The 12,585-nt window shown below is 41.2% G+C and overlaps 1 protein-coding gene across 4 annotated transcripts in view; it reads right to left on the bottom strand.

Annotated features, from left to right (window-relative positions):
* PIR (pirin) overlaps positions 1-12,585 on the bottom strand; it is a 111,058-nt gene that overhangs the window by 22,276 nt on the left and 76,197 nt on the right. For all 4 annotated transcript variants that reach the window (XM_077889149.1, XM_077889148.1, XM_077889151.1 and 1 more), the window contains exon 6: positions 8,234-8,318. In XM_077889149.1, the coding sequence (XP_077745275.1) occupies positions 8,234-8,318 (85 nt within the window). The remainder of the gene's footprint in view (positions 1-8,233; positions 8,319-12,585) is intronic.

Below are 12,585 nucleotides of genomic sequence, written 5' to 3'. Positions count from 1 at the left end.
ATCTTGGGCAGGCGGCTCCCTCACCATGGATTTCACGCCTGCAGACCCGGGATGGGAGGCAGACCCACCTCAGGCTCAGGTCACGATCCTACAGTCCTAGGGTCCTGTTGGCTCCCTGCTCAATGGGGAGTCAGCTTCTCCCTCTCCCTCTGCCTGCCACTTCCCCTGCTTATGCTTGCTCTCGCTCTCTCTCTCTGTAAAATAAATAGATAGGGGGAGGGAGGGAGGGAGGAAGAGAGAGAGCGAGAAAGAATGCCCTGGAAGCTTTCTGGTCTTTATAGACTAAGCCTACAGTGAAGTTTTCCTACCACTGAGGTATATTAATGTGACCATTTTTAACTAAAATAATACATGTTACGGGATGCCTGGGTGGCTCAGCGGTTGGGTGCCTGCCTTCAACTCAGGACGTGATCCCAGGATCTGGGATTGAGTCCCGCATCGGGCTCCCTGCAGGGAGCCTGTTTTTCCCTCTGCCTATGTCTCTGCCTCTGTCTCTCTCTCTCTCTCTCTCTCTCTCTCTCGGTCTGTGTCTCTCATGAATAAATAAATAAATCTTTTTAAAAAATACATGTTACTATTATTTCTTAGCTTTATTTGGACACACTCTTCTCATCTTCAAATATACAGTGCTCACAATTGGTTTTTAATTGCTCAGAAAAATTCAGAAAACATTTCAAATATGTAGTTATAATCATAAAATTATACTGAGGGCTGCAAAATAGAAATCACTTTAGGCCTATGAACTTAGATTAATGGCAAGACAAGTGGGAACCCAAATATATAGAACTTTAAGGATTAAATAAAGGTTCAGAAAGCAATAGAAACCTGAAAGAAGCAGAGAATGCCCTAAGATGATCAAAGGGCATATTTTGGCACCTGTTTTAAGAGGGAAAATATTTTAAAAAAAAACTTTTATTGGGGGGGGCAGAGGGAAAGGGAGAAAGAATCTTAGGCTCCACACCCAGCATGGAGCTTGATCTCAGGACCCGGAGATCATAACCTGAGCCGAAACCGAGAGTCTGGTGCTTAACCTACTAAGCCATCCAGGCACCCCCAAGAGAAAAAAGATTTTTAAGGAGGACCTGAAACTATGAAAAAAGAAAAAAAAACCTGTCAAAGTTGAAATGTGTTTAAATTCTTCGAATGATTTATTACTTTACATTAACTATGAATTTAATTTGTTCTCTTCTAAAAACGATATATTGGAAAAACAATACAATTTTCAAACTGGGGAGATGCATTTGAAAATTTTCAAAACTTGGTTTTTTCCTTAACCTATCTGCAGAGTCTTGGATTGATTTACCAATATGCCTGAGGTACTACTGATGGGGGTGCTGGTGAGCGAAGGCCCCCTCATTCATCTGGACCTTAGTAGTTAAGAGTCACAGCGCAAGTGCAACCGTGTAAGTTAGACTCTCATCCCAACACTTCCTCGCTCGTTGACCTTGAGTAAGTTCAGGTCAAGTAAGTAACTTCTTTGTCCCTCAGCTTCCTCATCTGAAAAATAGAATAATCAGTCCTTACCTCACTGTAGGGGTTAATATAAGGGAAGTACTTAGAGCAATTTCTGGCAAACGATAAGCACTTAATATTGTTAGCTATAATTATTGTTATTACTACAGGATGATTCAGTGAAGTCCGAGCCCCCCAAAATGTTCATGATATTCCCTATGATGGATTTGTGCTATTTTATTTTCTCTTTTCGAAAACCACATTTGTAAACAATGCAATTGCACCTCACTACATAGGAAACTCGACTGCAGGGGTAGATATATCAATACAGAAGGCAAAACAACAAAGCATCTATAATAGAACATTTTCATGATCTTGAGCTGAGAGGGTTTATTAATAAAGAAGCCACAGAAAGCACTCACTAGCCTTTAAGGTACAGATCGATACATTTAGGAATTTTTATTTATTAATGGATAGAAAAATATAATAGTACACAGAAGAGTGAAACAGAAGGCCAAGGGGAGGAGATATTTGCACCACAAACAACTGACAATGACAAGCACCCACAATATAGAAAGAGCTCCTACAAATCAGTATGAAAAAGATTGACAACCCAGCCAAAGGAAAATATGAAGCTTCTCCCTGGTTAATTTTATGTTCAGGCTCTGGTTCATGGTCATCACTGCTCTCAAGACTTACTAACATCCATCACTGTGGTGAGTATATCCTAAGGACGAGGGGCTCGGTGATTGACTTAATGTTCTACTGGTAAGTAGAGAGCTTGGCAAAAAATAGCCATGAATTAAATCATGTTTTCTGCGTAGTGAACAAAATCAGCCTTTGTTCTATGAAAACCCCTGAAAATCTAAGATTCCACATGAATCATTCATGTTTGGGGCATTCTCCCTTCAAAAGTAGCTAATGACTGTGAAGAGACATTTAGGCAGGGACTCTGAGGAGAATTCACCATGGCTTCCCTTCCATTTTTCAAAAAAAAAAAGAAAAACACTACATTTTTGAGTCACTGATCATATGGAAAACGTACTGCACTTTGACTCAAGATCATAAGCTTGGCAAGCTGACTTGAAGACACCCAGTGCCTCCTGGCATTCATGCCCTGTGCAACCTTCTCTTCTCTGAGCGCAGGCTGCACCTATTGGCCTGGCTCTAACCAGCAGAATCAGCGAAACTAATGGGCTGTCACTTCTGATACTGGGTTACATAAAGACTCTGGCTTCCATTTGCTCACTCTTTCTTTTCCTCTCTCACTTGTAAGCTTTTGATAAAGCCAGAGGCCGTGTTGTGAGCTGTCCTATGGAGAGGCCCATGTGACAAGGAAGTAAAGGTGGACTGCAGCCAACACGTCTCAGAAACTGAGTGCTGTCACCAACCACACGGGTGTGGGCTTGGAAGCGTATCCTTCGCAGTCAAGCTCTGGGATTGCTGGGACTCCGCTGACACCTGAATCACAGCCTTGTAAGAGTCCCTGAGTCAGAGACCACAGTTAAACCATGAGATAACAAATGTTATCTTATAAGCCACTACACTTGGGAGTAATTTGTTATACAGGAACATAGATAAGTAATACAATAAGATTTATTTAAACATAACCCAATGGGATTTACTGAGTAGTTACTGTATACACAGCATTAAAATCTAATTTTTAAAAAAGATTTATTTGAGAGTGAGAGCAGGGGGGAGGGGAGGGGAAGAGGGAGAGGGGAGAGAGAATCCCAAGCAGACTCCACGCTGAGCACGGAGCCCTGAGATCACGACCTGAGCTGAATCCAAGAGCCAGACGCTTAACTGACTATACCACCCAGGAGCCCCTAAGATCTACTTTTTAGAAAAGTGTTTTGAAGCATTCGTTCCTATTTCCCCCCCAGTTTTACTGGGATGTAATTGACAGGGCTCCTTCCTGGTTTTTTTTCCTCCCACAGAAGCAAAAATACATTGACAATATTTAAGAGAATGAATTCTCTTAAAGTTTCCTATTGCTGCTGTAACAAATCACCACAAACTTGGTGGCTTAAAGCAACACAAACCGTTATCTCATAGTTGTGGAGGTCTAAAGTCCAAAAATGGGTCTTGAGGGTCTACAATCAAGGTATCAGCAGGGCAGTCTTCCTTCTAGAGGCTCTAGGGGAGAATGCATTTCCTTGCCTTTTCTAACGTCTAGAGATTGCCTCCATTCCTTGGCATGAGGCCCCCTCCCATTTTCAAAACTAGCAACTACATCACCTGGACCTGCGCTTCTATTGGTCTTTCACTCTGCTCTCGCCGCCTCCTCCATTTACACAGATCCTTTGATTATACTGGGGCCACCTGGACTATCCAGGCCACTCTCCCCATCTCAAGATTCTTAACCTAATCACATCTGCAACATCCCCTTTACCATGGAAAGTAACATATTCCCGGGTCCCAAGGATTAAGGCTGTGGACATCTTTGTGGCGCCACTATTCTGCTTACCACAGAAGGGTAGGCTATAGGTCCTCTAAAGACATCTTTTGGATTGATGTACATACAGCAAAGAAAATTAAATGTTGGGGAAGCAAAAGAACACAAAATTAAGTGTTTCCATACCATAACCACCCTCCACTTTTAACATTCCAGATCATGATTTATTTATTTTTTAAAGATTTTATTTATTCATGAGAAACACAGAGAGAGACAGACAGAGACACAGGCAGAGGGAGAAGCAGGCTCCATGCAGGGAGCCTGACATGGGACTCAATCCCGGGTCTTCAGGATCACGCCCTGGGCTGAAGGTGGTGCTAAACTGATGAGCCACTCAGGCTGTCCCCAGATCATGCTTTAAATACCTAGTGGCAGAGTCACTGTGAAGGAAGACTGGGAGCGAGAGAGTGGCTGTTCAGAGCCAAACTTCAATGGAGTCCGAAGATAAAGGGGACATGAGGACCAGAAGGCCCAGGTTTCTGGGGACAGATCGATCCTACCCTAGAAATACAGATTTAGGTCTTCTCAGTGAATGATAACAGTATTATCTGCATGTCAGTTTTCAGCAAGGAAGATCAAACTGCTTGTAAGAGATGGTCAAAGTCTCGGCAACAACAACAACAACAACAACAAAAAAAACAAAAAAAACAAACAAACAAACAAAAAAACAACCCAAACCAAAAACAACTACTTATTCCCATTTTAGCCAAGAGCTAACATGAAATACGTGTGGCCGATGTTAAAGGAATCTGGTACTGTCAGAGACTTGACAAATTGGATTCTTTGTAAGTGATGCACTGTCCAGGCTTGGTTCCTGATATCAGCTCCCTTCCAAATCATCACTGCATGAAACATCTGTTTTCTGCAGGATTAGCCCAACTCCACAGAAATATGTCTTAACCAAAGGAAAGACAGAGATGGTAAAAACAATTCTCATACAATTTATGGGAAAGAATTCATATAAAACCTAGTCTGATTCATGAGAAATGTTTCTGATCACCTTAACTCGATTTCCTTGGGAAATACATATTTCCCTGGTAGCAGGGATGTGATAGTAGCGCTGTATGCCTCTATTTCTATCCCACTGCTTTGGTAATGATACAACGATGTCAACATTAGATCATCAAAATCACAAAGCTTATGCCAAAAGCCAAACATAACCCAGACATCCATGTCAAATCCCCTTACCATGAGTAACAAAACACTCAAGATATTATAAACAAAACATGTCCAGGACCCAGCCAATGACAAACACATTTTAAGAAATATTGATGCAGCAAAGCACCCAAATAAAATGAATTTAAACAGTCTTCGGGTTTTATAATGGAATTTGACCTGGAAAGGTGGTTAAAAAAAAAAAAAGGATAAAAGGTGACCTTGACTTGAATGACTTGATAATAAAATTTATGCAGCATAATTTCACCAGCCAATATGGCTGATTATAGGCAGCCAGAACTATCAAGCTTGTAAACAATAAGTGCTTTATGATACCTGAACTACATTGTTTGTCTGGTACTGGACAGACACACCTCGAACTTTGGATTTGTCACTGAATGTAATGAAAACAGAGACAAGCATGTGTGTGTGTGTGTGTGAGAGAGAGAGAGAGAGGGAGGGAGAGAGGGAGAGAGAGAGTGGGAGAAAGAGAGACAGACAGGCAGACAGAGACACTGAGAAAAAAGAGGATACACTATAATTAGAAGTGGTGTCCTGGAAAAGACAGGTTCTTCGGTTTCATAGCTGGGTTTATAACAGACCTGCTCCAAGTGGGTTTATACTGACTCAGTGATAAACATGCATTTCTAAGCTACTGGCTTTTGCATCCCTCCAGAAATGTTTTTGAAAACAAATCTCAGATATACAATTTATAATGACAAAAAAAAAACAGAAGGAGAGCCTTTTAAAGTGACATATATACATTCTCTCATGAGGCAATATAGAGTAGTGACTAAGGGTAGGACAAAACTTAACATGAACCATCCACTTAGTATCAGTGGGGTCATGGAGAAACTGGTGCTCTCAGATGCTCCTGATGGAAAGGACGATTGTGTTTCTGAATTGCAGCCTGGCGATGTGTTTTAAAATTAAACATGCATATACCTTGTGACCATCCCTGGAAACCTACCGCATCAAAATAAGTGCCCGTATGGAAGGACATGTGCATACGGATGTTTATCACAGACCAGTGTGCAGTGGCCAGGCACCAGGTACAGAGGGAGTGCCTGTATGGGTCAACCCATAGCACAGTAGACCGCCGTTACCACCATTATCACCACAGCCAAGAGAAAGAGACTCATAAGAACAAACTAGTGGTTGCTAAAGAGGAGGAGGATGGGGAGATAGGTGAAGGGGACTAAGATATACAATCTTCCAGTTATAAAATAAACAAGTCATAGGGATGAAAAGCACAGCATCGGGAATAGAGTCAACAATAACACTGGAAAAACTCTGTGGTGACAGGCGGTGAGGACGCTTACTGTGGTGAGCGTACCGTAACGTACATAACTGTAGGAACACTATGTTGTACGCCTGAAACTAAGATAATATTATATGTCAACTCTATTTCAATTACAAATTTTAAAAATTAAGTCAAAGAATAAAGAGCCATACGAGCAGATTGGGAAAGAGTTCCATGAGGAATTGTTGGTCAAAAAAGATGCATGAATGTATTTATCGTATGATTCCATTTTGGTAAAATGGTGAAAAAATAGCCCTGTGTATGTATACATTTGCATGCACATATATGTCAGTGTAGAATAGTGGGTGTAGGGGAAAACACAGCAAGACCTAATGTGAGTATATATCTAGGATAGATCCTAGAGCTGGGATATATAGGGAAGATACCGGAAGGAACTGGAGGGAAGAAAACTCAAAAATATAAGTAAAAAGCACTGCACTTAAGGTTAAAGCATATGCACTTTCTTGGGCGTCTGGCTGGCTCAGTCAGAAAAGCATGGGACTCTTGATCTTGGGGTTGTGAGTTCGAGACCCACGTTGGGTATAGAGGTTACTTAAAAATAAAATCTGGGCAGCCCGGGAGGCTCAGGGCAGCCCAGGTGGCTCAGCGGTTTAGCGCCGCCTTCGGCCCAGGGCCTGATCCTGGAGACCCGGGATCAAATCCCACGTCGGGCTCCCTGCATGGAGCCTGCTTCTCCCTCTGCCTGTGTCTCTGCCTCTCTCTCCTTCTGTGTCTCTCATGAATAAATAAAATCTTTTAAAAAATAAAAATAAAATCTATATTTTAAAAAAGCATGTATGCTTTCACACTTGCTGTTATAAAAGTTGTGTATAAGAGTAGGCATATGTTTAAGTGGATAAATCTAAAAAGTTTTTCTGTACCTAAAAATAACCAGTACCACAAAACCAAAGAAGAAAATAATGGATCCAAGGTGAATGCCTAATGACCTCAGATGCAACCAGTTTTAAAAATAAAATTGGGTTGGGACGCCCAGGTGGCTCAGCAGTTAAGCACCTGCCTTTGGCCCAGGGTGTGATCCTGGAATCCCAGGATCGAGTCCCACGTCAGGCTCCCTGCATGGAGCCTGCTTCTCCCTCTGCCTGTGTGTGTCTCTCTCTCTCTCTCTCACACACACAAATAAATAAAATCTTAAAAATAAAATAAAATAGGCCTTGGGGCACCTGCGTGGCTCAGTCAGTCGAGCATCCAACTCTTGGTTTTAACTCGGGTTTGTGAGATCAAGCCCTGAAAGGGGCTCTACCCTTGGCGGGGAGTCTGCTTGGGATTTTCCCTCTCCCTCTCGCCCTCCTCCTGCTTGTGCTCTCTCTCCAAATAAATAAAACCTTTAAATAAACAAATGAAATTGGCATTAAACACCTGGGAGTATTGTAATTATTCTTTGAATTTAAAAGTCAACTCTAGGGTAAGTCAGTCATCCGTAACAACACCTTTATCGAGAGATATCTACAGCTCAATGAGCACCTGTTCACAAGCGATGAGGTTGAAATCTGCCTCCAGGAACACTTTGAATCCCCACTGGCTAGGAAATCAGGAGACGGGGATAAAAGTCCTGCCTTGCCCAGCAAGTCTTGATGACGCCTTGACCAAGTAACTAATCTGTAGAGTCTCAGTGTTTACACCTGTAAAAGGGGGCGGGGGGTGCAGACAGTCTGGCCCTAACATTCTATGAATTCCACATGATCTTTGCTTGAAAAGCTCCAGCAATATTTGCCAAATGTACTTACACCCAAACAAAGTCTATCATAGCATTTCGTGCTGGGGTTCAGAAATGAGCACATTTCAGAGAAAGTGGTCCCTTGTTTTCGTTTTTGATTCTGATGATGAAACCCCAGAAGCCATCATACCTTTAGGAATAGGCTGGGAATGCTTGGCTCCTTGGTCCAATTTGAAGTCCAAATATAAGGTTGGTGTGCGCGTGTAAATCTTAGACTGAAAAGGAAAAGGAAACCATTAGCCTCTTTTCCAAAAATAAAGTTCTTCTTCACTTCAGCTGGGCCCTTCTCTGATGAGCGTCGGGCCCGGATGATTATATTACCGGTTCCTCCTTCACAAGTGCTGTTAAAGCAAGGGACTGGGCTACCATACATCCCCCTCTTAAGACCTTGGTCTAAAAGTTAACCCTCCTAGCTTTACAACATGGTTGACAAACTAATTTCAGGATGACAGCTGTCTCCCTATAACCACATCTCAAATACAGTCTGAGGTGAATAGTTTGTCGGCCAAGAGTTGCTCCAGCTTGCTCACTTCTAGGCTTCTACTTGATATAGTAGGTTATCTCATATCCCCATGTATGCTTCTTCCCCAGGTCTCAATAAGGCCATGTCCATTTAAAAAAAAATTAGGTGGCCAGTAAATATTTTTATTTGTTCTAACTTGGCCCTTTTGGGAATAAAAAAAAAAAGGTTGTTTACCACCACTAGCTTGAAGAAAAAGCCACAACTCCGAATGTGAGAAAAGCAAACTTCTGTGGGACTCTGCACTGTAAACAGTGGCTCTGATTCCATCAACAGCTAAGCAGAGTTTGTAATCCACTATGATACCATTTTGAATCACTGGCACAGTCCAAGATCCAAGGGATTATCACTGTTGCTATGAACTTTATGTCTCATTTATCACAAAGCCCCAGCGGTTCTGTTTGACTTTTTAAAAACTGCAAATACACACAAAAATGAAAAAGCACACAACACCAAATTTGGCAAGGATGTGGAATAACTTTCATACACTACTGGTGGGACTAGCCCTTGGTATAAACACTGCAAAAAACTGCTTGGCAGTATGCAGGACAGATGAATATATGCATTACCTATGACCCCAGCGTTCCATACATACGTGGATCCCCAAAAGAAGTGTTCACCTAAAGACAAGAACTTGAATCTTGATATCACTTGATAGTGATACTGTCAGTAACAGCAGAAAAAATGGAACTATTCCAGCTATCTTTAATGATAGAAGGGATAAGTGAGTTGTAATCTACTTACACAATGAAATACTATGCGGCAAGGAGAATGAATGAACCCAACTATATACAACACCTCAGAGGAATCTCACAATCATACTACTAAGCAAATGAAGGCAGACACAGAATATCATAGACCGTATTATTCCATTTCTCTGAAGTTCAAAATAAGGTAAAACTAATCTATGATGTCAGAAGTCAGAAAAGTGGTTACCTTGGGAAGCTTAGGAGCTGGAATGGGTTAAAAAGGAGATATCTGAGGCCAAACAATGTCTGTCTCTAGACCTGGATTCTGGTTTTATGGGTGTGTTCACTGGGTGAAAATTTTCTGATCTGTACACTTGATTTATGTACTTGTCTGTGTCTATATTTTAGCAAAAAGCTTACATTCATTAAAAACATTCATGTGTCAATAGACCAAAAGAGAGGCTCCAGAGCCCACAGTTATTTACTATCCTTGATAAAGGCATCATTTTGCAGAGAATAATTTTATAAATACTACAAGGATATGGACATTTCACCCAGGGCCAACCCACAGTGCCTGTCACATAGTAGGTAGTCAATAAATATTTATTGACTGATTTTCATAATGGAAAAATCCCATGCACAGTAATACATTTATTTACAGTATACATAGGGTATTACTCATCAGTATCTTTACTTACCCTTAGCAAAATGCCTCTCTTCAGGATAGGTGTTTTGGTATGGTCAGAGTGTGTGTCTGTACATTAAATTTTGGAATAAGGAACTGTAAATAATGTAAATAATATGAATATCTCATTTTTGAAGCTTTGGGTTTTAAAAGGTCTGGTAGGTGGTTTTATGTGGCTTAGAAGGCCACGCTGCATCAATGTAGCTTCAAAGACTGCAAAAGCAAATTCCCCTGTGCATACATAAATGAAACCAGAAAGACTTACAGCATTGAACGCAACCCAAGGCCATACATTCACAATCAATCTGAAGATGTTGAACCATACATAAAACAAGGGCAGCACCCATGGGACACGGGATCTAATTCTCTACGATCCTTAGGTGTGTATGGCACCATCTGGAAAGGATTTGGTTTTGCCTGATGAAGTCTCCTAAAATTACCTCTAAAAAGATCAAGGGTAGGGGCGCCTGGCTGGCTCAGTCGGGGGAGCATGTGACTCTTGATCTCGGGGTCGTGAGTTCGAGCCCCACGTTGAAGGTAGCGGTTACTTAAAAATAAATAAATAAGATAAAAAGATCAAGGGTAAACTTCACATAGTGATGATTCGTCTGCCTGGACAGTATTTGGTTCTCTTCTAGAAAAAGAATCCCTGTTAAGTGTCTTTCCTAACTTCTGTCTCAGTAGCAGATGCAGTATCCCTGCCTACTGCAAAGAGCTTTAATCACAGAGGCCCCTGGATTAATTTTTACTAGAATTCTCCAACAACGTAGTCATTAAAAATACTCTTGAACTGGAAATGGGAAGGCACCGATGCTAGCATTGCTTTTCCCGTTGACTAACAAAGCACGTATCTTCTACTGGGCTTAATTCACTCATCTGAAAAATCTCATGATAGGACCCACTGATTTTTAAATTCATGCATGGTTCTAAAATTCTGAGTCAGAAAATTAATGTTTTCCTCCACATCCTAATTTTGAAAGTTCCCTTCTGATTCTCAGACTAGAGCTGTTAAGAAGGGAGCATGTGTCTGGAGCAAAGAAGAGCGCCTAGAGCTGTGGGGAGCTACAGGTTACCTTGCTCTAGCCTTGCCCTCCTGGCAAGCTCTTTCTCTGTTCTTAAAGATTTTATTTACTTACGAGAGAGAGAGAGAGAGAGAGAGAGTCAGAGACATAGGCAGGCTCCACGCAGGGAGCCCAATGTGGGACTCGATCCAGGGTCTCCAGGATCACGCCCTGGGCCGAAGGCAGTGCTAAACCGCTGAGCCACCCAGGCTGCCCTCTTTCTCTTTTCTTCCTGCCTCGAGCTTCTCAACCTCATCCAAAAATTAGTAACCTATCTCACAAGACCGCCACTACGCAGACCCACATGTGCGCACATAAACACACACAAAATTCTGCATTTACAAAAATCTAACCAGAAACCAGTGAGACACATTAGAAAGCCACAAATATATCCTATCATCTTACAGTGTGAAAAGGGCTAAAGGGAAATTTTTAATTCCTTCTGAAAGTGTTTTTCACACCAATAGCCTAAAAGAGAATCCCAATTCTAATACCCTTTCTTGTACTGAAAATGGGAGCGCTGAAAGTTTTAATATAACACATGTCTTGAATAATCAACTACCCCAAACCTACATGTATATTGTTCCATTTCATTCAAGCCGTGATGAGATAAAATCAATTTGGAAGCTGTTCCTATGAGCGAGTGTGTGTGTGTGTGTGTGTGTGTGTGTGTGTGTAGGTGCATATATATGTGTCACATACACAGTTTTTTAAAAGATTTTAATTTTGATCTTCCACAGTAACTCTGTTGAAATGGAAAATGTAAATTATGTTCATTTAACTCAAAGATAATGCCAGCCTTGAATGCACTGTGAGCAAACCTAGATTTAATTTTTCTATTACACACACTGCTGATTTGCACCCATAAAGAAAGATCACCATTAGGACATTCTTTTCTGTGCTCCGCTTTGTTTATTTTTGTGCATAGTATCAAACTATTAATGTGGTCCTCGAAACAGAATGAGAATTCAATGACACAAATCATTCCTTTTTGGTTAAAACTCAGCTATCAATGTATATGTGTTTCCACAGGATTAAAATAAATCAGCCCATGGCAACCTAAAATAAAATATTATTCTACTAATCCATTTCAGCACGAACTGAACGAACGCACTTAAAGTCCATCAGTGAAATTGTTTTCTTTTTTCCTTTTCCCTGTTTTGGTCCTGATCAATACTGCCTGCACAGGTACTAAAATCCGAGGCCATTCCTCTTTCGTCTTTCTTCTCATTTCCTACTTCTGTTCAAAGTATTTGCGAAACTTATCTTTAAAGGTTTTAGTCTGCATTTGAAAAATCCAATCGCTTAAAATCTTAGGCTTCAAATAGGCAGGCAAAGCTTCCAGGAGGTAACGTGAAACTCTTCAGGAGAGGTTATGGGTAATTTCTGGCTAACCTACAACAACAGGGGTTCTACAGAATCCAGACGAGCCTTGTCCCTCTTTCTCTATAAATGTCAGAATTAAGCCTCTAATGAACCTAACACACCACTCCAGTAATGCCTGCGATACAAGCAAGACCAAACAAG

This window comes from Canis aureus, chromosome X, assembly GCF_053574225.1.
Source record: "Canis aureus isolate CA01 chromosome X, VMU_Caureus_v.1.0, whole genome shotgun sequence".
Classification (NCBI taxonomy): domain Eukaryota; kingdom Metazoa; phylum Chordata; class Mammalia; order Carnivora; family Canidae; genus Canis; species Canis aureus.
Note: the sequence above shows the minus strand (reverse complement) of the source record. Positions and strands in the feature narration are given on the sequence as shown.